Source organism: Pipistrellus kuhlii, unplaced genomic scaffold (genome assembly GCF_014108245.1).
Source record: "Pipistrellus kuhlii isolate mPipKuh1 unplaced genomic scaffold, mPipKuh1.p scaffold_m20_p_15, whole genome shotgun sequence".
Classification (NCBI taxonomy): domain Eukaryota; kingdom Metazoa; phylum Chordata; class Mammalia; order Chiroptera; family Vespertilionidae; genus Pipistrellus; species Pipistrellus kuhlii.
The window spans coordinates 5,828,765-5,855,189 of record NW_023425460.1 but is presented as its reverse complement, the minus strand read 5'-3'; the positions used below and the strand labels follow the sequence as shown (position 1 = coordinate 5,855,189).

Here is a 26,425-nt window from a genome sequence, read left to right as displayed (position 1 = left end):
TTCTACAACTCCCGCTAAGCATCTCTATCAGGATGCCTAACACATAGTGGAGGAAACAGGAGCTTCATAATGTTGAGATTTGACTTGGCGAGTCCACCCTGAGAATTCAACGCCACTGAGAATTGGTTCAGCCCTGGTCACAGTCTTAGGGCTTCCAGGAAGAACTGACATCTCAGAACTTCCTGCCTGACACCACACAGGCACTAGTGCTTATCATTCTCTGTTTAGAACTTTTTTTTTTAAAGTATTTTTTATTGATTTTGTACAGAGAGGAAGGGAGAGAGATAGAATGCTAGAAACATCGATGAGAGAGAGTCATCAATCAGCTGCCTCTTGCACACCTCCCACTGGGGATATGCCGGCAACCAAGGTACATGCTCCCAACGGGAATCGAACCCGGGACCCTTCAGTCCTCAGCCAAAGCTCTATCCATTGAGCCAAACCGGTTTCGGCTTTGTTTAGAACTTTTTAAACCAAGTCTCAACCTCTTTGCTTGCCCTTCAAAACTGTTTACTCTCTAGCTTGGCCCCTTCTAGGAGATCTCATCCTCGTTTTCCTCAGTTCCCCTATGTGAACTTGTCACTGTAGTAAAAATGATCTATATATTGAAATCACATTCTTATCAATGAGCTATGGCCCATTAAGCCCCCTCTCACTGGAAAACCTTCACACTCCACATTTCTCGAGTCACTTATCACCTATTGAAATACCTCCCAAAGGCATCAAACACTACATTCCTCTGTATCTTCTCAACCCACATAGGCCAATACAACCTCGCTCTCCTTTCAACCCAAAGCACTGTCCCTTGCCATAACATACGTGCTCTTGGCTGGCACTTTAAAATGCTGTTTATACCCGTATGTTTTGGTTCTTTCTTCCTACCTCCTTGATGAATGTCTTGAGCTTGGATTATCTCTAGATATGGAAGTCTCAGGCCAATTTTCTTCCAAAAAATAAAATAAAAATAAAAAAGAAAAAGGCAAAAAAGGAAGGTCTGGTACAGATAGCCTATCTGAAAATTGCCTCTCAGTCTAACCCTGTAAGGCTGTGATATCAGGAAGCCTTTGACTGTTGTAGGGACAAAGGGCTGCTGCTTCGGGCATGTGGCCTCATTTCTCTCTGTACATGTTCCAAGCAAGCTTATCATAGGAATGGCAAATTAGGCTCTGCAGTTCCTTGGGAAATAAGATTAAAGTATTTGAATTGTTGTATGGAGATTTTTAAAATATTAACAACTGGTACAGCAAGGGGAACTACCAATCAAAACAGACTTCGCCTAAATAACCAATATGGCCACGCCAATACAAACCAGCTAGAAATCATTTCTAATTACTACTTTTTCATAAATAAACCCAAAGGGCTACCTCGCTTCCTCCAATTAACATGGGATCTAAATGTTAATTCACCTGTTCTAAATGGAAAAAAAAAATGGGCCGAGTGAAAAAGGGACACAAAGGGAATTTGCCAGGTGAGTTGTAAGTGAATTCTCATTTCCTTCTGTATTTAAAAGAGGATGAGTTAAAAATCCTAAATAGTAAAGGCCCTTTCCTGAGGTCTGATGATTGGTCATTTTACCACCACTGCAAAGGCAGCAAATAAGAACAGAATATAACATAGACAGAAGAGAAAGTAAGCAGATTCTGACTGGAACCCCATGTCCAAGTTGAATAGATTCCAACTCCTATGAGTAAGAAGTTCACATCTCAGTCATTTGGTTTGGTGTTCTTTTTATTTTTCTCTCTTGTTCTAATCTCTTCTTTTTACCCCTTCCTTTCTTGTTTCCTTCACCGAGGTTCTCTTTCACAATGAAGAATTATATATTGAAATTAGACTTATTAATGCAAGTAGCAAAGAGATAGCTAGTGTACTAATGGAAGAAAAAAATCAAATAAACAGAGAATATGGAATAAAATGAGAAGTAAAACTAATTACTTCCTAAAGCCCAGATACCCATGTAGAAATAAAAACTGAAGAAAACTTCAGAAATCCAGTATTCATGAGCCTATAACTACATATTGGAAATTGGAGATACGGATTAGAAATGGAGGGATTGACCAAAACTGAACCTTGAGCCAAGAAAAAAAAGGCAAGCAGGAATGAGATTGCAAAGAAAACCTTAGGAACACACAGAAAATCTAACCAGTGTGTTCCAGGAGTATTTAAATTTTGAAATTTGTGTTTTGAGCCTTAAGAGACTGTAAAGTGTAAAGAATGAACTTAACTGCTGTGTGCCCAGAGCAGAAAGTGCACAGTTCCCTCAGGAGTGCTGCCTGGGAGATGCAGCGAGGAGGACCATCCTGACAGCCCAGAACACAGGTTGTCCCCGAAGTCTGGGTCCCACGCTCCCACTCCTAGCTCAGATCCTATTCCCTTAGCTCTGAAAGGGACATTAGGGTCATCGAGATGAATCACTCTCATTTACAGAGCGGTCACTGAGACTCAGAGAGCTCAAGGACATTTTCATAACCCATCTACTAGCAAATGTAGCTCTAGAATCCTCAATTAAACCATTAGTAGGAAAGTTGGACTCTCGCCTTTTCACATGAAAATATGCCCAATTTTCTTATGCCTTTTCACTTCCCCCCTTTCCAATCTCAAACAGTTTGAATTTTCAGTTAATTTCAAGTCTTCAGTTACATTCTGTACAAAGTACATCATTAGATGCCCCAGTCTTTCAAAGGAAAGAGGTCTGAGTGTTCCCCCCACATGCCTTAGTCACAATCACTTTTACTTAAGATGTTTTCTATTGGTTCAAGGTGATGTTTTAAAATATAAAATTTCTCAGACCAAAGTGAAAGCATTCCTAGAAAGAAAGATGATGAAGGTGATGATGCCTTTATAAGTAGGTGCTTCCTGTTTTTATAAATAGCCTGTTGGTGAGCCTTTGATTTCCAAAGCACGCAAGAATCTTTAGTTTGGTAAAACAGCATTTCTGAACCGCAAGCTTGGATGGCAGGTCAGACAGAGCCTTATGACACTGACTGTACCAATGATGACCATCATTGCTCTATCCTGAATTTATCCATAAAGATAAATTTTTGCCCTGGTAGGTGGAATGAGCACACCCTCCGGGACAGAGGGTTCAGGGAACAGAAACAAGCCTGGAAGCTCTGGTTTCCTGGAGCCCTTCGGGGACCCTACAGTCTTGCTTCTGTTTCCATTTCACTTCCAGCCTACCAGGAAGCAGCTTTTGTCTAAGGAGTGACCAACCAATCATTTTGCACACCTCCTCAAACACATGCCTGCTTTTTTCTTCTGGCCAATTCATTATTTCCAAGGCAAACAGCTTGAGCTTCCTGCTCCACCTTAGAAGAAAACTGATTCCCACTAATTAGTGTTTGGGGGGGACTCCTTTGCTGTAGAAAACCATCTTAGCTTTTTAGTTAAAAAAAAAATAAAAAAAGTTCAGATTCCAGTCTCTGGCCACGATGGGCAGGGAGTTTACTGCTTTCAGACTGACTGGTGTGGCCGGAGGAGGAGAGGGCAGTGGGCAGGGGGCTCAGGGGCCTAAGTTCCTCTGAGGTCTTTAGGTGGCCACCATCACCCACCGGAGGAGAGCAAACAGGACAAATTCAGAAAGGATTGTCAGGAACATGAGTGGGGAAGAGTCCACCAGGGTTCATGAAGGAAAGAAGAGCGTGGCTTGGTGTGAATGTGCTGAGAGAGTCCAATGCAAAATCATGTGCAAAAGGAGGCCCGGCTCCCGGGGAAGCTGTCAAATCCCAGCCAGAGAGAGATCCGCCCCACAATGGAAACCAGGAGATGCCTAGAAGCCTGATAGGGACTGCTGAAGTCATTTTAGTCTGCTGAGTAGGCTAGCGATTGGTTATAAGTAGTTTTTAAACAACCCAATTGGACATACATTATATTCACAATACTTTTATAGAGCTAAGGCTACAGAATGTGACGACACAGTCTGACAAGTCACTTCAGGACGGCGCCTACAAGCACGAGGACGTTGGCTCCGCAGGGAGTGGACAGAAGCGGAAGCTCGTGTTGCCTATGTTGTAACTGGAGGACTTAGTGGGCCTAAGTTTTCATGGTGACCGCATGGCTTGCCTCTGATCAGATTTGCACTAACGCACTAGTACCACAGGGTCATGGCCTAAAGAATTAATGGGATAGATAGTATGGGACTTTGCGGGGGTATTTTGGTAAGTTTGGTTTCTTCAAGTGTCCACAGTTTACATTTTCAAGGAAAATAAAAAATCACTATCATATCCATGCTTTTCCAGAGACCCTGCTGACTGTATCAAAGATGGATAATTTTGAAATTAAAAGACTTGCTCCGTCGTTTGGAATAAAACAGCTGCCGGGACCACTGTACAATGGGCATGCAAACGACAGCAGGGCTCCGGGATGTGGGGATTGTGTCTGGTGGCTAGAATGAGTTTTGACCACAGTTTGAAGTGGCTCATACATTTGATTTCATTGCTGGTAAATTTCAAAGGCCCTTCCCAACAGTCCATTGTAAGTGCATTCATTGCTTTCCTTTTGTTACTAATTTTCACATTGCTATAGCAAGTTTGTAGGTTTTTGTCCCAGCGACTGAAAGCAAGCCCAAAGAGCTAAAATCTGGCAAAAGTCATCTCCTTGGTTATAGAAAATATCTGGCTTTCAAACAAAAATTCAGTGAAAAGAATGAATGTAGTATTACATCCTACAAAATGATTCATTAGTGTTTACAAACTTTCAGGCTAAAATCTCTGAGAATTGGGGCATGGGGAAAGCCTCCCTAGACGCTTTCATGGTTGAAATCACTTGCGAGGGTGGTTCCGAGCTATGAAGTGAGAAGCTAACAGCTGAGGAGTCCCCACCACTAGGACAATAGGCAGAGCCACTTCTCCTGTGCATCTGGCCCTCAGTGTCCACATGCCAGCGTGCTCACCACGCTCCGGGCTGCCAATGGCTGGCTGAATCTGACCTGGCAATTGTAGAAAAGCTGCGAGAAGGTTTTCTCTTTTAAGTATATGAACGAAGGGATAAGAAATACAGAAGGAAAACTAAAACTACAAAAATATGACTTTCAACTGTGAAAATAAACGTTTCCATTTATTAAGAGCTGGTGTCAGTGCAGCCAAAGTACACACCCATCCAGGGAATTCACCTGTCCCCTTTCATCTTTTTTTTTGAATTTACTAAAATACATGTTTACATCATTGAACCATTAAAAGTTATTTTTTTAAATAATCCATTTCCTCTCATTAAAATTAATCGTGGTGGTGACCATCATTCTCCCCAAAGAAAAAGAGAGAAAGAAGAGAAATACGCATTAAGGAGTCTGGCCACATATTCATTTTGATTTTGCATTGTATAGATCTTGGGAAGATATTTGACAATGAAAAAAAGAAAAGAAAAAATATATTTTCTTTCTAATAAATAAAAATAATTTAAAATGCTAGAGGCTATACATGACTATTTTAGTACGGTATATTCATTTATAAATGAAATCGTTTTCTTCTCCAAAATGCATGGAAGCAATATTCAAGGCAGACAAAGAGAAAGATCTGTCTACTTTATCTTTCTTGCAAATCTCGCTTATCCTAAGGTTTCCACCAGTGATTCAGTGTGTAAGAGGAAGAAAAGTCACATCACCATTTATGAAGTTTGTCAGGCTTTAAAAAAATAGTTCTGGTCTCCTGGGAGTCAACATTCATCTTCAACTTCTCTGATTGGTGGAATCAAGCTGCTTGTGGATTTATATTGGTTGATCTGGTTAGCCATGTGGGTACTCATGGGCTTGATTTGAATGTTTCTGGGATAGGCATTATCCGGTTCATCTGTAAACCATTTCTTTTCTGCTAAAGGGCAAAAAATGGATAGAGAACAAGAAGGAGAAATGAGAAGCTTAATTAGTTCTAGGGCAAAGCTTTTGGAAAGTTCATAGAAAAATGCAAAAAGGCAATAGATAGAAGCTGACAATGAAGTCATTGCTAAGAGAGACAGTGCAATATAGGGAGAACCCCAGAACCTGAAACATACCTCTGTTGCCATAGCAAGTGATGACCAAGGGGCCATGAGGACTTGAGGCACCAGGGGGAACCTCAGAGAATACAGAAGGGTTGGAAAGCAAATGCTGGTAATGTTCTCTGGGGTTCCTTTAGTGACCGGAAAAGCTTTGGTGGGAAGAAGATGCTAAATATATCAACTACTAGGTATAGCCATGGTACCAGAGGAGTGATTTGGGCATCAATTGATCTGAGTGAACTTAAGGAGCACTGTCTCTGCCGCAGAGTGAGTGATGTATTGTAGAATCTCACGCAGGGTCTCAGTCTCTCAGTCTGCATTTAGCTTTGCTTGTCAAAAGCACACTTCAACTTGTATCTCAATTGTTCCATCCTTCTGTTTTGTTTGCAAGCCAGTTTTGAGGGCCTTAAGTTGAACCCATAGATTTTGCTGGCCACTGAGATTATAGAGTAGAATAGCAACCGATGTTTTCAGAAGACTTTGAAAGTTCAAGAAAGAAAACTGGGTGTTGGTATAAAGTTATGAAAAGAATTCCTAGTGGCATTGTCTGATCTGACTATACTAGCCCAAGCTGTTGACAAGGGGGCTCAAGGAAGACTTGGCATTTCATTTCCATCCTGGAAGCAGAGATGGCAGAGGAAGAAAGCTGAGTTGGAGCGTTTTCAGGGCCCGGCTGCAATGCAATGGCCTGGCTTCCTCTTAGCAAGTCAATGCCTGTTTCTAAGACTTAGCCTTCACCCCAGTTCTTTCTCAGATAGAAATTTTCTGGAAAAGAGGCCATTTGTATGTTCTGGGCAAATAGGACAGTCTAACTTGGGAATCATATGCCTCCTTTTAGTGGCTTAGGATAAAAAAAAAAAAAAAAAAAAGGGAGTAGCTTTCAAGCTCACCCATTGCTGTAGAGACAGTAACCCCTCCAGCCGCCTTTTCTGCCTATCAGAGCAATTCATAACTGCCTTGTCGGTGGTCCTAAACTGATATGTTCACAAAAAATGTTCACCTGGCATGACAGAGGGGGCTGTGTGAGCGAGTGCATGTGTGTCCAGCATCTATGTTTAGCTGATGGCCACTTGGCTTATTTCTCCTTGGTCTATACTTTGTCTCCGTGTGAAGTACACCAAGCCCTCAAAGTCAACACTAAGGCTGGAGCTGGGGGCCGGAGGGGTGCCTTGGTGCAAGCTGACTCACTACTCTTTGTTCAGCAGCTCACTCTACCCCCCAGAAAACTTCCTGCCTAGCAGACTCCTCTCTTACCCCCCTTTCTCCTGCTCTGGCTCTCTCACCTATTATAATTAAGTTCACTTTGATTTGAACAGATTGGACGATAGGAATTCATAATGCTACATCCTCACAGCGAAGCTAACTGATTAAGTGCTTTAAATTATTCCCCCTGACAGAATGATAAAGTTACAATCTGTTCTGAGATGATCTACAGCTTGCCAGACTCCTACAGCTTCTTTCTACATTCATTTATCTTTTTGTCAAGCGGAGTTTTTTTTTTTTTTCGTTTTTTTTTTCCCCTCCTTTCTTTCTTCCTGAGCTTCAATTCCATAGATCTTTTAAAGTCATCAGCACATCTGAATTATTAATGAGGCTTTCGAGGCAAGGTTCCTGATGGGCTGGTTAAGAAAGGTTGTATAGAAACCCGGGACTGTGTACACATCAAAATAATTTCAGCTCCATTTAAAAAACCATTTAGTTCAAGTGTGACATAGATGAACCATTATGCATTTGTGGAAACCAATTTTTTTGTGATCTACGATTAAACTAACCTTTCAGAGAGGAGTAAAGTGTGATGGTTATCATGTTTTAAAAGCATTGCCAGACCGCTGAAACAATTTCAAACTATGACTTTTTCCAGCGGTTTATGTGTAAAGATGATGTGAGAAGCGCCGTTTGCCTGGGCCACCATGTGGACTGGTTTGGCAAAGGGATTTAGTGCTAGGCTGCTCACGCCAGGCTGGAAGGGAGAGTGAACTCTGCACAAGAAAGCGAGTAGGTCTTCTGGGTGAAAGACCTAAGACAGCTGCAATTTGCTGAAATTTTTACAGCTGCTGCCGACAATAATTGTTCAGAATTTAGTCTTTACAGTTCAATTCAAAGTTGGCGTTTTGACCTTTCACGGCAGCAGAGAATATCAATTTCCTTCTGCTGCCTGTAAGAAAGAATTATTTCCCCATGTAATCCGCTTTCTCCTTCATTTTAAATGTCTCGCCCTAGGAGCATTCTAAGGAGAGTAGCCCCTGTGTTTTGACCATTGGGCTTTGACAAAGTTGTGTTAACGCCCATCCGGGAGGCAAGCTGAGGTCTCCTTGTGCCTGAGACACGGGCTTTTCAACTTGGTAGGAGACTTGGTGAGCTAGGATATGGAGGAAGTGGAAATATGCCAATGTTCTGAGCGCTGTACTGGACTGTCTGGGGCGGGGGCATTGCATGAGGAGCTTCTCCCAAAGGGCTTCAGTGGCACAAACACTTGATCGCCAGCCTTTCTGCTTCAGCGGAGAGAGTTTTCAAGTATGATAAAATGACACCCTGGTTTAGTGAATCTTGCCTTCCATAAAAGAAACCGTGACCATGGGTGGGCTACAAAATTGGCCATGAGGAAGGGTGTTCAGGGAAGAAATTCAAAAGCGTGATGAAGTGGGGGCCTAGGATGAATTCAAATCCCCAAGTGTATCTCCTGTCCTTGCCTCGGCCCACGTGCTAGAAAGATTTCCGGAACTGCATTTCATCCCTAAGATGAGAAGGGCAATAGGCCTGACTGAGGGGGCCTCCTCGCTGCCAGAGAAGAGCAGCCCTGCTTGTTAATCAGCTTCCTGAGGACCAGTGCTGGCAGCCTCCCTGGGAGCACACGGGTGACCCGCTGGAGTGAGGACGGGAGTGGCATTGCACCGTCTGTGGCAAGTGGCCCAGTAGAGCCAGATGAAACCTGGAAGTAGCTGCAGAGAGATGCTGGTAAGGGAGCTGCACTGCCATTGGTGGATGCCCCCTCTCCAGACCAGCCATGCCATGATGTGTCGGCATGGAGCAGAGGGTTAAGCTCAGATGGACCCGGCTCACTCACATCCTAGTTGCATGGCTCTGAGCAAGTTATTAGAAAATGTGTCTTAGCTTTAGTCTCTCTTCTGTAAAACGGGGCCTAATATAGGATTGCCCTAATGCTATGGCTTGGATAAAAGGAACTGGGGTCTATAAATCACTTACTACAAGTCCAGAAGCAGGTTAAGTCAGTGTGAGCTGTTAAGGTTATTAGCAATTATTAGTAACATTAGCAAGGCATTATACCATAGTAGCACAATGTATAGACTTAAGTTTTGCATTCCACTCTGCTGCTTCCTATTTAGGTGACAATGAATACACCTATCCCTCAGATTCTGCATCTTTCACACAGGAATACCACTAGCATCTACATCGCTGCTATATAGGATGGGAAGTATTTTTCAGTATAACTGCAAATGAGCTGGGAGTAGAGAACTGATGTATATAAATTGTGGGAGGAGGGCACTCTGATGTGAAGAATGAGGATTGTGGCAATAGAGGCAACAGAGGAGGGTTTAGTTGGATAGTCTTCCTATGGAAGGTGAGGAGCAGGGGTGACCTGTCTGGGAGGTCAGGGCTCACACCCTCCTCTGGTCCCTGCATCTTTGAAATATTGGCTTTTGCTCCACAGGCACCCCACCCGCAAATCATTCCCATCTCTCCCTGCTACTTTCATCGCTGAGACTCAAGGGTCCAGAATAGGGTCAGCATTTCCTCCAGCCACCAGAATATTAGGCTACAGAGGGGAAGGCCCCCGATCTGGGCTGACATTACTGCTGGGGACCCAGAAGCAGAGAGACAGGCTGCACTGTGAAAACTGAGTCTCTTTGCTGGCTCCGTGGGTTGTCAGCGCTGTGGGATTTAGCCTTTTCACATAACTGCTCCCCAGAGGAGAATGCATTAAAGGAGAGACGATGATACAGGGGAGGCATTTGGAATAATTGCCCCTCTTCTCACCGTGTCACAAGCTGAGGTTCAGAGAGAAAGGGATTGAAAGAAAAGGATTCCATTTGGACAGACATAGCGGTTGAGGACAGGAAGAGCTAACAAGGAGTGCAGCCTTCGAAGGTGATGCTGTGTGGTTTCACATTGCCCGTTTCTGAGAGGGGGTCTGGCATTCACCCTCTGTCTTACAGACCCCCAGGCTCCCAGGGGACCCCACCCACACAGTCACACAGTCTCCTTTCATCTCCATGGGCAGAGTGTGGCTATTTTATAGAAATGAAAGTCATTGTGTACCGGCACCAGAGCAATTTATGAAAACTATCTCACTTCTTTGCAATTGTCCACTACTACTGCATTGCCTCCTCTTCCTGAAAATCTAATGCTGCCTTTGCCAGGGCAGAGCAAACTGCCCCTCCTGGCCCTCCAGGCCTGGAGGGCGGAATTCACAATCTTCCCTTTCAGGTGGCAGGTGGCTGAGATAATCCCTCTCACTTCCCCAAGGAATGAATGTGCAGCCTCCTGGTGGGAGACAGGCAACCAGGTTAGTGACAGGTGCCCACAGCTACTTCTTTATCATGTTTTGACAAAGCAGGATGGGCTGCAAGGAGCTGGCTGAGACATCGATTTTTACCCTGTCTGGACTTCCACAGGCCCCGAGTTTCTGTGCTCTTCTCTTCCTCCTTCAGGAGCCTGTTGCTATAGGAACCGGGCAGGTTGATCTAATTATCTCTATTGGGATGCAGACACCTTTAGGCTTTTCCCATGCTGAAGAAGAGCCGGGCAAAAGGTTTTCCTGGTCACCCGGGATCTTGGCTATGCTGGCAGAACATACAGTCCATCTCCGCTCACTGAGCTCGCAGGACTGTTCCCTTTTCCCAGGCACTGGGTGCCCAGCCCAAGAAAGTGCCAACAGCATAGCAGCATCCTGAGGGCACCTACTGGCATCTGTTGTGTTTTTTAAGATAAGCCAATGGGGTAGAGATAGTTTATAAAATAATGAAAGACATAAAAATGTCTAAGGTCAGTGTATTTCAAAGTATGTAATGAGCACCTATTGTGAGCTAAGTTCTGGGGCACAATTTTTAGTGTTTATAATAGAATTTGAGACGTTTCTGGACTGCGGTATAAATATACACACAGGGGTCCAGCTTTCTCTTTAGCCATTTGAACTGGCTTCAGGAAGGACCCCAAGTAGCAATCATTAGGGATGTTGATGGTTTCATTATCATTTGAGTTTTGAGGCTGTGGAAGCCTCCTGGTCTACCCACTTACTTTTAAGGTTTACACCTTTTGAAACCTAAAGCAAATTGGATTGAATGGCTTACAAATTGCTTCCCTTCTAGAATGGAGCAGGTAATTGAGCTTCGACCTGTTGCTCTGTTTAAATGCACATATGTTCTCTTCGCATAACTCACTTTCTACCCTTACCTACTAGATTCTTTTTTAGGGGGCTCAGGGGATAAGAGAGACATAAAACTTGTATGCCTCCTCCCTGAGAGAATCTGACGGAGGAATGGGAAGTTTGGGGTCAACAGAAAACAATGGAAGAGACTCTTAGTCCTATGGAGGAAAATATAGTATAGTCGTTTTGGCTAATAAAATAGAAGTAATAATAATTATACCTTTTCCATCACTGAATATATTCATTACCCAAGTATAGTCAACTCTCAATTGTGTGCCCAAGTCCAGGAAAAAACCCCAATGTCATCTCACGTCACAGTCTGGTTCCACTCCATTCTCATCACAATATCATCTCATCAGAGCTGATAACAGATTGCATATAAAAGGCATTTTAGATCTACTTCTTTCTATCTGCCCAATCTCTGGTTGGAATGTAACAAATGTCTGAAAGGCAGGTGGCAGGAGAGACCTGGGTAATATAGAGACTGAATCGTTGGCCCCCAGATAACTGGGTTTGAGCCACTGAGTTGCTACATACAGTTGCACAGTTTTAATTTGGGATCACACTGATCAAACATCAAGGAGACCAATGCTTTTGCCATCAATAACCCTCCTGGTTTCAATCGCAAGGAGGATGAAATATTACCCGAGAAGCAGGTTTGCCAAATGTAGTACTGCAAATATTTTCCAGAAAAGTTTATCACCTGGCATCATCCCTCGATTTAGTAGGTCTTGCCAAGATAAACACAGAGATGTGGACAGACTGATGGGGGACTGGGTTGGGGTGGTGGTAAATGGGGGGAGGAGTGGAGGAAGCTGGGTTTCTTGATGGGAAAATGCTTTTGAACTTGGAGCAAGGTACCAAGGTGGGCAGGGAGGCCACGTGCAGATTTAAAGGCAAGCCAGATGGAGAGAAGTTCCCCCCAAATTACCCAACCCCAAACCCAGGAACACCAAAACAAACTCTAAAGGGTCTAGCAGTAGCAGCAGCACAGCCTCATTGCGCTGAGCAATTTAGAAAGTGGAGGGAGGAAGAGGAGGAGGGGAGAGGAAAGGAGGGAAAATGGGAGGGGGGGGGAAAGCAAAACGAAAGAAAACCACAAACAGAACAATAGAAATAAAAATAAACAAACCAATAACAGAATAAAATTTGAAACTCCTTTTTTTTTTTAATGTCACAAAAGTTTTCACAAGGACAACGGTATAGAAGAAAAACCCCCAGCAGTGGCTAGGTCATGCAGAACCATTAATTGTCATACCTTGGCCCATTCTATTCATCCTTGTTGCACTTTAGAGAGAGAAGTAAGCTATGTGAGTTTTACAAGGCTTTTAAACTGTCATATTTCCTGTTGAGCACTTTAACTGGCACATTCTTATAGTTATAAATGTTCTGAGGGCATTACTTGATAGCCTCCTTTGCAAAGAAGGTATGGAGAGGTCTTCATGATCCAAAACTAGGGCGTGTGTGTGTGTGTGTGTGTGTGTGTGTGTATACACACATATATATATATACACATGTGTATATATGTGTATATATAGAGAAATATTTATATAGTTATATATAAAAAGATAGGTAATTATACATAATATATAAATCAATATCTAGGGACAAAAATAATTTGGAAAAGAAAACCTTCCACTCATAGGGCTTTGTAATATACATGTATACAGTTATCCCCCACCCCTTCACTGGTTTGAATACTGCCTTTCGTGTGGGGATCAGGGTTCTGATTGAGCCTCACCATTTTGTCAGTAAAAGTGCTTGTCAATTCACACAGCAAGCGAATCTCCAAAACTACCATGCTTGGGGGAGCAGGGCATCCAAACTCTAAACCAAACCATTCACCATAAAAACACCTTTTCAGAGATGGTACAGCTGTGACATGTTCCTCCTTCCCTCCACCCCTCTGCTGTTGGATGGGATTTTTTTTTTTAAGTAAACATGTTAAATATGTATTTACCAGCCCAGGGCTAGCCCATCTGCGTAAGACTTCGGTTAAGGTGGATGGCCGGTTTGTAACAACTACCGCACTGCCTAAAGCGTGATTTGCATGCATAAAACACCTGACAACTGTGTACTGAAAAGAGGGCATTTTTCTACCTTTCCTCTCATGCTTACTAACTGACAAAAAGAAAGAAAGAAAACAAAGGAAAAAAATAATTATACCAAAATGTGTTTGGCTCACTGTTGTACTCTCCTCCTCCTCCTCCTCCCCAGCTCAAAGTGACAAGGAGCAGTTGCCTATGACTGCCCTTCGCCGGCCTACGTGAATTGGCTATGATTAAGAAATTGATGAGGAGGAATTTTTCCCACCAGCTCTCGGCTGTGGGACAGCCAGCGTCATGCAGCTGTACCAACAGTTGAAGGTGGTAGCTGGCTTTTGTCTCTGTTGAGTCAACTGTGGCTCGATCCTCCTACATTCCAACTTATTTAGCATGTTGGCTCCTAAGAAACAATGATGTGCTGCTGGCTTTATCTTCCTCTCTCGGCACCGTGGCCCCAGCCCTCGTTCCTACCAGGCATGGGGGCCCTAGCTAATCAAACAGAGGGGAGTAAAAAGGTCCCCTGAGAATGTGTGGAAAAATACTTGCTCTTTCCGGAGCATTATTTATTCTGTACATAAGGTAAGTAATTCACCTTTTAAAAGATGTAAAAGTCCCAGGAAGGCAGTTTTTAATGACTTACATCTGATATTTATGATACATATGGCTTTTCATCCCAAATGTCAAAAGGGAAAGGAAAAAAAAAATAACTATTCATATGGCAGCGTAAGGAGACAGAATAACAATTTAATATGCAATCAAACCTCTTTGCACTTAAATTAAATGACTAGAATTTGATAGATCCACAAATGGGATATGATTCTTTCCTCCACCGTGAGGGTAGAAATGCTCATCTGAACTCCCCAAGGAAGCCAGCTCTGGGCCTGAAGCCCCAGGTTAGGAGCTAAAAAACCTCAGATGTGCTCTGACAGCAAGCAGAGACTTAACCATCTCATACACAAATGGGGAAAGCTTTGCAAAAGCTTCGAGATCCTTCGGCCCAGAGAATGGAAACATTCTACACGTTTTTGTTCCTTTTTGGTTGCTTGTTTCAAATAAACATATGTGTATATATGAGTGTGTATATATAAGAAAGGAAGGAAGGAAGGAAAACAAGAACGAAATCAAAACCCAAAGCACCCTGATCATCCCGATAAGTCAGACTGCACTTTTCTTCTACATCAACTTCCCTAACTAGTTCACTTCAGGGATCGCTGAGCGCTCTGCTAATCTGCGACCTCATTCCCACAGTGAGCTATTTAGGGCTGGAGCCTGCCTTTAGGTTATTGTCCCCCTAGAATCATAAGTAACTTTTGGTCCTTCTGCTTTGTTGCTGTTGTGCTCAAGGGTTTTATGGTGGTGAAATAAAAAGGACAACCACATGCACACTATCATACATATGCAAATATGTGTAAAAAAAAGGGGGGGGGGGAGGACTACAGGGGGAAATGGGGAGAGTTATTGTTGGAAACACCCACTGGGGAAATGAGTGGCAGATACAGTTTCACACACGGTGGCAGTGGATACACATATCAGAGCCGCTCTTCCTGCACGTACTTCTGTTTGTCTCGGGACTCCCGGGACTTGGGCCGGTTCGGTCGGTTTGCTGTGGACGGGATGGAGTGAACGGAGGAGCTCTTCTTGCTGGAGGACTGGGACGAGTGGGAGGAATGGGAGAGGCTGGCCCGGGACTGGCCGGCGTTGTGGTCAAACTGCATTAAGCAGAAGATCAGGTCCGTCGGCACGAGCTCAAACTCGTACGGGGGGTTGGTGATGACATACCTGGCCGGGGAGAACAGAGAGGTCACAGGGTGAGGAGGACTGGGTGGAGATGTCACCTGACTCTGCATCAGAAGGAATTGCCTGGCTCCCCAGGTCTACCAGACCCCCTGGAAGGTGGACTGATGGTTGGTCCAAAGCCTTAAATGTTATCTTCCGAGTTGAACTAAATCTTTATTTAATCTCAACAGAGGAGACCAGCCATAAATCCTGACATCCTAAGAGGCCGAATCAATGCCGGTAATGGAAAAACCAAACTGTGCTGCCTGTGATCTAAGGGCCCCTGTCAACCATGTCAGGTTTGCTTCCCATCCTGAGTAGCCCAAGTGCACATAGGAGGTTGCATGGACTGCACTGTGCCTTTCATTCTAGAACGTTCTGATAGTCCTCGGTACACACCCCAGGATCTTTGCTTACCAGAAGGTAGCATCTTCTTAGTCCTTCCTCACTCTTTATCTTTTAAAAATCTACTTTGGTGGGGATTTGACTAAATGAAGAAAATAGAACACCCCCTTGTCCATGAGTCCTGTTTTAACTGTGCTCCTCAGTGTGACCAGGCTTTCTCTGCTTCACAACAGATATGACTTAAAAAAAAACAAAAAAACAAACAAAAAAAAACTGTTTCATTGACAGCAGTGGTTTGCAAAGTGTGGTTCTCAGGCCAGAGATATCCGCATTACCTGGGAACTTAAAAATGCCGATTCTTAAGCAACTGCACCCCAAACCTACTGAATCAGACACTCTGGGCATGAGGTCCCACAATTTGTGGATTAGCAAGTTTTGCGGGTGATTCTCATGCTCAGTGAACTTTGAGAACCCACTGGCTACAGCAAGCATTCTCAACCCTGCCTGTACACAGTAATCCCTGAGCATTAAACAATTTTATTTTCAGTCCAGATAGGTTAAGTCAGACTAATCTGAGTACTGTTTTTAACGGCACCCCCAGTGATTCTAATATGCAAGCAAAGCTGTGAAACACTAAGCTCTATAGCACTGTTACTTGGGGTATATGTACACTCACTGATTTTTGATCATTCTAGGATGTCCTTTTAATTTGGGGCTGCTATGAATTTACCTTAATACATATTAGAAAAATATAACTCGCATACATTTTTCTGCTTGTGGTGATAAATATATAATTTTCTTAAAGAAATATATAAAAGAAAATGAGTGAGTCAATTAAAAATGTATTAAGTAAAAATATAAGTATCTATGAGATGATGAAGGATTCATTTACCTTAAATACTAGCAGAATGAAATATCTCTACATTAGGTACCAATGGAATTATCCCAGTGGCTGGAGTTTGGAGGAGATGCTCCTATTCAAATGTTTGAAATTAGGGCAGTGGTCGGCAAACCAGGGCTCTCAAGCTCTATGGCCCCTTGAATGTGGCTCTTCCACAAAATACCACGGCCTGGAAGAGTCTATTTTGAAGAAGTGGCATTAGAAGAAGTTTAAGTTTAAAAAATTTGGCTCTCAGAAGAAATTTTAATCGTTATACTATTGATATTTGGCTCTGCTGACTAATGAGTTTGCCAACCACTCTCCTATAAAACCCGAGTTCTTCCCCACAATGTCTTCACATCTGTGATTAGTAATGAGAAAAAAAAGTTTCCTCTAACCTCCAAACTCAGTGCTGAGTCAAATGCCAGCAGAGTGATGTGCTTGCTGAGAGCATGTATGTAGGCCTCTGCCTTCCTAAGGGGACAGGTGGGTCATGTGTATCTCTGCATGTCAGTGGGAGAGCGGAGTAGAAGTGTACTCACCTCTTTGTGCACTGGCTGGGGGTGCTGAGGTGAGCATCTCTCAGCCGGTAAATTCCAAAACAAAGCATGTTGTACGTTTTCAGAGCTTTGCAGAACAGATCACCATAACAACCACCATCCTGAGAGACAACAGAGAGAAGCATCATTTTATCGGCTTGCAGGGAGAGGTCCAGCGGGAGTGGGCCTTTTCAGGAAGGCTTGTTTTGGTGTCTCCTGAGCTGGAGGGTCTGCGCCAGGGGACAGTGGCTGTAAAAGGCAATGTGGTTAACAGCCTACACCCCAAATTGGTGATTTTTTGGGAATCTGATAATAATGAGGTTTTCCCTCAGTTCTCTCTAGCTTTCCACTGTAAGCAGCGAGAGCTCGAAGGAGAAGGCACCTCTGCCTCACGTGGAGGGTGTGAAGCTTGAGGGTTGCAGATGCACGCTAGCTGGGGAGAAGACACCAGCCCGGCAAATTGGTGATTATGTGTAGCCGCAGCATGGCTGCAGTCACTGTGATCTGACCGTGGCGTCAAAGCTGCTCAAGTGATAATTAAAATCCCTGCAAGAAGAAAAGATCCCACCAGGTACGATGGCGACAGACTCTATCAAGTAAGGACTGTGTGAAAAGCACAATTTACGGTCCTCAGACATGGCAAGAGCGGAAGGGAAAATGTTTCCCCAGGAGCTGGCGCTCTGCAGGCTGAATAACCGGAATTCACAGGCCTAATCAGTTCACAGCCACCTTCCCAAGGTCTGGAGCCCCGTATGGAATGTGAAAGCACATTCACTCACTGGGCAATGCTGGCTTCAGGCAGCCAGGAGGCGGCAGGGTGGTGTGTGTTATCATTATAGGAAGGGCACTAAAGAGGACTTCCCTGGGGATAAAGTGACTGCCGTTGTCCTTCCTGTCACTGGGATTTCCATGGAGGCATATCAGAGCCCAATTTTACTATTATTTAAAGTTTTGATCCTTTTAAAATAGCAGTAAGTAGATGGTAGTTAAAAGAGCCACTAACTGCCGAAACTGGTTTGGCTCAGTGGATAGAGAGTCGGCCTGCAGGCTGAAAAGTCCCAGGTTCTATTCTGGTCAAGGGCATGTACCTTTGTTGCGGGCACATCCCTGGTAGGGGGTGTGCAGGAGGCAGCTGGTAGATGTCTCTCTCTCATTGATGTTTCTAGCACTCTCTCTCTCTCCCTTCCTCTCTGTAAAGAAAAAGAGCCACTAACTGTGGGAGCTGCCTTTCAAAAAAGCCCAGTCTAATAGGTCCCTGCCCATAAGTGACCCAGTATATAATGCAAGTCAGTATCGGGGTTTCAGAAGAAATGGAGAAAGTGACCCTCTCCTTGAGCGGTACTATGGTGTGTGCAGTGGGTCTATTGGTTCTCAAGACTTGTGGCCCCTCCCCTTGAACGCAGCCTGGAGCAGGCTGGGAATACGAGTCAAGACTGCAGACTTCTGCCCCAGTGCTGGCACCAGTCCCCTGCAGCAGGGAGGGAGTGGAGGAGAGTGGTTGAGTCCAGCCTCAGATATTAGAAGACCTGCATCTGGAATTAGAGACTTTAAAGGGTCCACAGGAGATGCTATTTGTTGGGCCAGTAGTCGTGAATGTACATAATTAGTAGTAGGGTTTTGAAATCCACCAGTGCCTGGGTCCTATTCAGACACCAAAATTCAGAAACCATGGCCAGGAGTAATTTGTAAAAGCTCCTCATGGGCTATTCGTGTACAGCTGGGCTTAAATAGGTTGGTGTTATCATTATAGAAAGGTATGCCAAGGTCCTTTGAAAGTGTTCCCAGAATTGACTGCATGTTGGCGATACCTAAGGGATATGATTAAGCCACAGGCTCTGGAGCCAGGGTTCCTGATGCAGATTCCTGATAGGGCCAGTCTCCCATATCTTCGAGCCTCAGTTTCCTTAGAGTGTCTGATAATAGAAGGGCTGCCATGAGAATCCAAATGAATGATTATATGTAAAGCCCAGGGCCCCATATACAGCAAACTGTAAACATCACTTCCTATTTACTTTAGAAGGTAGGAAAAAACAGATGCTTAGCTTGCCACCGTTCTTTCGGACCAAGAGACTACCAGCCAGCAGGCTGAGGTGACTTCTTCATGGTACACTCACCCCCAAGTCCGCAAAGGGTCCATCCAACAGCGCCAGCTGGGCCACGCGGCAGCGGTCCCTGTTGGCCAGCGTCTGGGGGGTGCTGTAGCCCCCTCGGAGTGCATTCTCCTCTGCGATCAGAGCCTCGAGCTCTGGCGTGGCTCCTCCTGTCACCAGGGTCCGGATCAGGGTGAGGATGTTGTCGTTGAAGTATGTCTGCAAGAGACGGAGAGAGGCGGGGGAAGTCCTTCAGGCACACATCCCAAAGTCACGACAATTGGCATCCAAATTACAACTCTTCTTGGCATTCCTGTTTAAAGTTCTGGCCTGTCTCTTCAAATAATTTTATGTGGGAAGTGAAAAGACAGCAGCCTCCAATTATTCCATTATTTTTCTCTCCTACTTGGTTCTGCCAAGAAAGCCTGACTTAAAAACCAATTCAGAGGATTTTTATTAAAGGGCTAAAGTCGGAATGATTGGTGTTTCCCATCATTGGTATTGCCAGGGCTGTACATACCGCTTTCCTGTGTACCGACGCGCACCTGGCCCGGGTTGCTAACCCAAGCAGGGCTGCCCCTGAGGCCCTGCTGCCCATGTGCCTAGAAGCTGTCTCCCCCAACAATGGCAAAACTTCCGTGTTGGTTGGCTCTGGCTGGGTGGCTCAGTTGGTTAGAGCATCATTGTCCCAATATGCCAATGTTGGGGGTTCAATCACCAGTCAGGGCACACACAAGAAGCAACCAATGAATGCATAAATGGGTGGAACAATGGAATAGCATTCACTGTTTCTCTCTCTCTCTAAAAAAAAAATACCAACCAAACAAACAAAACCCTACACAAAATGACTTCTGTGTTGGAAGGAAATACCAAGGGCATCATTAAGGCCACATGCTCAACAAATCACATGCTTTGATACAGTCTAACCCAGAAATCAATTAAATATGCTAGAGAAGTTCATGATGAGGTGTGTGTCCTGGTGTGTGCACTTTTGGTTTTTATATAACCTCAGGAGTCTGAGGCAAATACAGCTGACTAGAGAAGCTTCTTTTATATGTACATTTGTCTCACATCTGACACATAACAGATCTGTCAAGAGTAAAACAATTGGTATTTTAAAAGAATTAGTAGGATGTCAAATAAAAGCTCAAAAGAAGACATTTGTCACCCAGCCTAATTAGAAAAAAACAAAAAACCCTCATTTAAGGGTCTGTACTCTATTCTCCCTTGTGAGAAGAATCAAACAGGCTAAATAAAATCCAACCAAATATTGCCGGTGGCTTTGGAGGATGTTCATACCTTCGGGAGCAGGTTAGGAAAGGCAGCTGCATTTGTACTTCAGCAGTTCCTCTAACAGGTCACCAGGCTACACATAGTGGGGAACAAACCAGGGAAGGACAGGTTCCCATCCTGCTTGGCCATCACTAGGTCTACGTCTAGGGGAAGTTGCCTAGTCATTCTGGGCTTTTCTCATTAGTAAAATAAGCACAGTCATAAGACCAAGTGTACATGCAATGAATTCTATGAGGGCTTCTGAGATCAGATGAGAGCTAGTGGGGCTGAGTTCATTTTCCTCATGGAAATATTCACAAAAACACCCACGTGATACAAAATTCCAAGGTCAAAGGAAACGAGGAGTGTTATTCAGAACCAGTCAGACCCCTAGGAGAATGTATCCTCTATCAGAGCTCAGCTGGGCAGAGGCAGAACAAGGATGAGCAAAGGGGGAAATGATGCTAGGGTGTGAGTGTGCATGTGTGTGTATATAATGGTATATGTCTATTATCTGTCTGGGTAGATTGGTAGGTACATGAATTGAGAGAGAGAGAGAGAGAGAGAGAGAGAGAGAGAGAGAGAGAGAGAGAGAGAGAGAGAGAGAGAGGGAGGAATAGATAGATGGCTGGATGAATGGATGGGTAGATGGATGGATAGATGGATAAATAGACATGGTTCAAGGAGGTGAGTCAGGCTGTGGGTTCAATGCTGACCTTAGAAGCTAGATGACCTTAGAAAGTTATTTATCACTTTTGTGCCTCATTTCATGATCTGTAAAATGTAATAATAGAGTGGTTGTAAGGACTGTATAATCAAAACATATGAGGCATCTAGACAAGTGTATACAGCAAGCTCTGATAGATAACACAGACTCAGGGCCATTATAATGACAGAAATAGTCAGCTCATTCCTATTTTAAAAATCTTTTATAATTATTTTTTATGTGGGAGGGAAAAAAGGCCATTAATTTCATTGCTGAATCCACACTTCTTAGTCTGCCTTTATTCTAAGACCTAAGACCCAGTTTAGATCCCATTTAGGCCCAGAAGTGGCAGAGTGAGGGTTGGAGTGGGGACATGGGAGGAGGGGATTGCATCCTAGGACATGGCTGCAGCAATGGGAGACAGGCCACCACGAGGCTCAGAGCACATGTACAAACATTTCCAAAGTTTTTCAAGAGACATACTTGTCCCCACTGCCAGATAGCCTTGCATTAGAAGCAGGAGACCCCTCTTCAGTCTTGCAGCACATCACATGGGTGAGTGCTGGACACAGAACTTCAGCAAGAGCTTCTGCATTATAATCACCCTTTCAGAGCAAGGCCAGTGGGGGAGTGTAACAGCACACGTGGTAGACAACAGCACCCCATGATCTTGTATACTGAAAAAGGGACCTCTCCTGGCTCAGATGTAGAGAGAGAAGGAAAAAGAGCCAATGTAAGTATTGTTAAAAAGGACCTCAGTATTTCAGATGTAAAGGAAAAGCATTCTGTTGACTGGTTACATCAGTCAATATTGGAAGAAAAAAAATTGTTTTGAAATCATAATAAATTATTTTAAAACTAGAGAGTATCTAATACTAACAAGTCATAATTGAGATGACCTAAATATTTACTTCCTATAACTTAATCAATATTTTATGTAAGGTCTTGCTTGGGATCAAACCTGCAACTCAGGCATGTGCCATGGCCAGTGTGGCTCAGTCTGTTGAGTATCATCCCATGTACCAGAAGGTCATGGTTTGATTCCTTGTGAGGGCATATGCCCATGCTCCCGGCTTGATTCCCAGTAGGGGGTGTACAGGAGGCAGCCATGGATGTTTTCCTCTGACATCAGTTACTCTCTCTCCCTCTCCTTTCCTGTCTTTCTAAAATTAATAAAAATATGTATATTTTTTAAAAAAAAACACAATCCTACTTAGAAAAGCATAGGTGTGGCTCCTTGGCCTCTAACTGTTGATGGTTCTCGGTTCCTGTAAGTAGACCGAGTAGTGGGCTTTGAGGAAACCAACAAATGCTGGGGAAGGGCCACTGATTGCAACCTGGAACTCTGAGCCCGCAGCGCCATCTAGCCACTCTGTGGAAGCCCCTCTGCCAGCCTGTCTCCAACACGCCCGCCAGAGCATCTTCCTCTTTTTATTTTTTTACAGTATAATTACCAGAGCTTATGTTTCACAGTTAATGCTGTCAAGGCTTTTAAACTAATTGGTCTTTTATAGAAAATTTAACTGAAAATTAACACATCTTTTAATAACATTGCCTTAACTTTAATGGCACTTTGCCTTTCGTTTATAATTGCTCTAAAATTGTCATTTTCCATGTCATAGCTGCCATTTTTTATATTTCCTAGTTTTCATGGTGTGGATTTTATTTTTAGTATTTTTCTTTCATGAGGGATGAGAACTATTTGATTTTTTTTTTTTTTTTTCCCGACCCTGGGCCTGCCTGGTCTAACGAGACAGAGTGGCATGTTCTAAGCTCAACAGAACGTACTGAGCTCAGAACGTTCTGAGCTCAACAGAACGTTTGCCACGCTGACAACTCCCCAGCTGTGCTGCCCGGCTTGGAGGAGTAACTTACTTGTTAGTGGACTTTACTTCATTTAGCTTGGGTTCCCCAAGAACTTGGTCTTCTCTATGACACAGTTCAGGGGTTCGGACCTTAATGCAAGTACAACTAAGAGAGTCAACTATGTGCGTCCAGCTTCCCAAGGTCACATTCTAAGGCTAAGGGAGTATCCAAAGGTAGCATCATCTAATCAAGGCTGAAGTGTCCAAGGACATACTTAAAACTTGACTGGACGTGGCCTTTTGTACTCAGCCTGCCTGGTGTGGCTGATGGCCTGGCCTGTCTGACTGCATCCTGGTATCCTCTCCCAGGTTTATCACATTCAAACCACAGTGCTCTTCACTCACCCCCTCAGACAAACAAAGCCCAGCTCATCACTGCTCTTCAACCCTCGCCTTTCTTTTGCCTAGGAAAATGAGGCTCCCCCGTCTCTTCTGACTTTTCAGTGCCAGTGTCAAAGTTACTGCCCGAGGTAGCATGATTCTGACCACTTTTGCTAAAACAGGGCTCCATACCTACTGAAACGCTTTCATGTGCTTCAAATCAGCCATCCCTGCCTGATGGTACTCATGTCCTACTCGGTTACTGCTGCTTGGATTAGAATGAAGGTTGGGGTAATGTGAGGGCTGGTCTTCACTTTCTTCTTCTCTGCCTGGCATTGAGTAAGCCCCAACGTAGTGCTTAATAAGAACAAGCACATATAGAGCTTGCCATGTGCTAGGTTCTGCACTAGTCACTTTACATCCTTATCTCTTTGAATCACCTCAATAGTCCCATGACATAGGGACTATTATCACCCCACTTTACAGATAAGAAAACTGAGGCACAGAGAGGTTAAGGGAACAGAGACGGTACATTGGAGATGCTGGGAACAGCATCCAAGCAGTTTGGCTCTTGAGTTCATGACTTTTCTTTTTAGGGAGACTCCTGGTGGAACTCAAATCCAGGATGAGAATAGGGGAAGTGGCAGCAGTGGGGAAAAGAAATCTGGATATCCATGTGCCCATTTCAGCTCAAACTACAGAGAAGCTTCTTTTCGTGTGTGTGTGTGTGTGTGTGTGTGTGTGAGAGTGAGAGAGAGAGAGAGAGAGAGAGAGAGAGAGAGAGAGAGAGAGAGGAGAGAGAGAGAGAGAGCAGCAAGTTGGTGTTATAAAAAAATATAATTTTTAGTCATGATCTTCTTAGAGGCATGAGCCCATAAACATAATTATTCCCTCTTGCCATGAGTTTCTGCTGTGGATTTGTGGTAGAAAGCCATGAGGCCATGTCTGCAACATCCCTATCTGTTCCAGGATTGCCTGTGATGAGTCAAAACATTATTATTTTAACAAATGAAGCAGTAAGCAGCAGGAGTGGAGTTCTAAAGGACAATATTCAGGGGATGTTTAGACACGTGATTAAATGGCAATTCTAGGAGGTGTGCTAGGAAAGAGAGAGCATCATCTAAAGAGACGTGTGTGGATGTCCTGACGAGTCTGTAAGCGAATGGCTGCGATGGACGCTTACCTCTGGCTCCTACTGTTTTGGGGAGCCTCACTTTCTCAATTTATAATATATTTCTGTCCACCCTGTCTTGGTACTTGACACTCTCTCTCTCTCTCTCTCTCTCTCTCTCTCTCTCTCTCTCTCTCTTTCTCTCTCTCTAATTAATTAGGGTTGGAGTGGAATGCAAAGAAATCACAGACAAGATTTTATTAGAAGGTGTAGATCCAGTGCCTCCATCCCCACCCCATGCCCAACATGTATCCCCTTGGCTGTGTAGAGCTGAAGTTCTCTGAGGCTCAAAACCAGCTTTATTCCTTGGACCCAGAGCTGGTTTCATGGGTGTGTGGCCTGTGTCATCACCCAAGGTCCTTGCTCAGAAGGGCCCCTCACTTGATTTAATATTGCCACCATTTTGAAATTCTTAATTATTTATGAAAAAGTGGCCTTAACATTATGTAAGCTAGTCCTGCCTAGCATAGACTGAATGTCTGGTATGTCAAAACATAAATAATTTTATAAATTTTAAAATTTTGATAATAATATTTAATAATGTATTTGCAATTCTGAAAATAAAAATAAACAGTTTAATTATCTCCTAGTGAGAACAACCTTCTATAATCTCTCTAACTAGGATCAGAAGTAAAACAACATTTTCAAAGAGACGAATTACAGAAATCCGCTGGAAACGAAATTTGGAGACTGGAAGGACCATTGCAGAGAATGCCATAGTGTAACAAGCTTCCAGTATTTGTTCTGCCTGCTGAAGGAGGCTGTCCCCACTGAGCCCCACATCCCCAGCCGGCAGTAAGGTGGGGCTCAGTATGCTCAGGCCACCAGGAAGACCACAGCCTGGGAAACCTAGAACGGTTCCCTGGGGACCACTTCCTTTCCTTCTTGGCTTGGAAAGCGGTGGTATGGCATGGAGCCCAGTCAGCCTTAATTCAGATGAATGCTGTTTTATAATTATTTTTAAATCCATAATTCTGATTTTTAACTCAGATATACTTGCAGTTGGACCACATTCAGCAATATACAATAACCTAAAAAAAATCTTTAAAAGCTTTATTTTTTTTTTCTTTATTCAAATAGAGGTCCTTCGGGGATAGTCTTTGATGAATAGATGAGAATAACACATAATTAGCATATCAGTTGTATAACTTGTTCAGGAGAATAGCCTTCTTAAGCTCTTTAAGAAATATATGTGTATAAAACCTCTCTGAGTTATGTTTATGATCTTAATGTGTTCAATAAAACTCTTTTTCACGGATTCTCCAAAGGTCAGTGTTTATCCAGTCTATGTCTGCATTTTCAAAAATTGCGAACTTGAGAATTCCAAAATATAGAGCCTTTTCTATATAATAAATAAAGACACTCAGTGGGAACATGTCACAGTCCGCAGGTTATGATCCATTCAAATGTCTGCTTTTATAGTTCAGGATGGCTCCATTAGCTGGGACCTATTTTTCAATTCTTCTTTACTTTTAGTCTCAAAAGTGAATAAAACACTGCACATCAAGTTATAGAGAAACTAAAGATGCTTTTGGTCTCTCCGCTCTCTACCACCACTCCAGTCCACACAGTTGGGGTCTGGCCCTCATGTCAGGACCTCACTCCTGGTCCTCACGCCCAACTTATGACTCAGTGACTGGCACTGACCTAGGAGTCACTCTTGACACTTTGTTCTCTTCATGTTCAATATATTCCCAAGTCCTTTCAATTTTACCAACAAACACCACTGAAATCTACACAACTCCTCCTCTCTACAGCCCTATCCTAGTCTGAGCTATGGGAACCTCCTACTCAGACTGCCTGCAGCCACCCTGCCTCCTGAACCATCCTCCATACCCCAGTCCAGGCAGCCCCCTTAGAATGTACATCTGATCACACTTTCCAGCTCCAAGCCTTTCGTCCCTCCTCATCGCTCTTTAAATAAAAAGACCATCAGGCTTGGTGGCTCAGTTGGTTGAGCATCATTCCCTGCTCCCAAAGGTTGCTGGTTCAATTCCTGTTCAGGGCATAAACCTGGATTGCAGGTTTAATCCTCAGTTGGAGCACATACAAAAGGCAGCCA

At 43.8% G+C, this 26,425-nt stretch overlaps 1 protein-coding gene across 27 annotated transcripts in view; it reads right to left on the bottom strand.

The window, feature by feature from the left end:
• Positions 1 to 867: 867 nt before the first annotated feature.
• KCNMA1 (potassium calcium-activated channel subfamily M alpha 1) overlaps positions 868 to 26,425 on the bottom strand; it is a 669,206-nt gene continuing 643,648 nt past the window's right edge. For 8 of the 27 annotated variants that reach the window (XM_045581694.1, XM_036438119.2, XM_036438114.2 and 5 more), the window contains 4 exons: positions 19,053 to 19,247; positions 16,942 to 17,060; positions 14,953 to 15,177; positions 868 to 5,801 (listed from right to left, as the gene is read on the bottom strand). In XM_045581694.1, coding sequence (XP_045437650.1) covers positions 5,777 to 5,801; positions 14,953 to 15,177; positions 16,942 to 17,060; positions 19,053 to 19,247 — 564 coding nt within the window. In that variant the 3' untranslated portion in view covers positions 868 to 5,776. Of the gene's footprint in view, positions 5,802 to 12,496; positions 15,178 to 16,941; positions 17,061 to 19,052; positions 19,248 to 26,425 lie in introns of those variants that run through there. The other 19 variants (XM_045581695.1, XM_036438115.2, XM_036438123.2 and 16 more) reach the window with 5 other exon arrangements.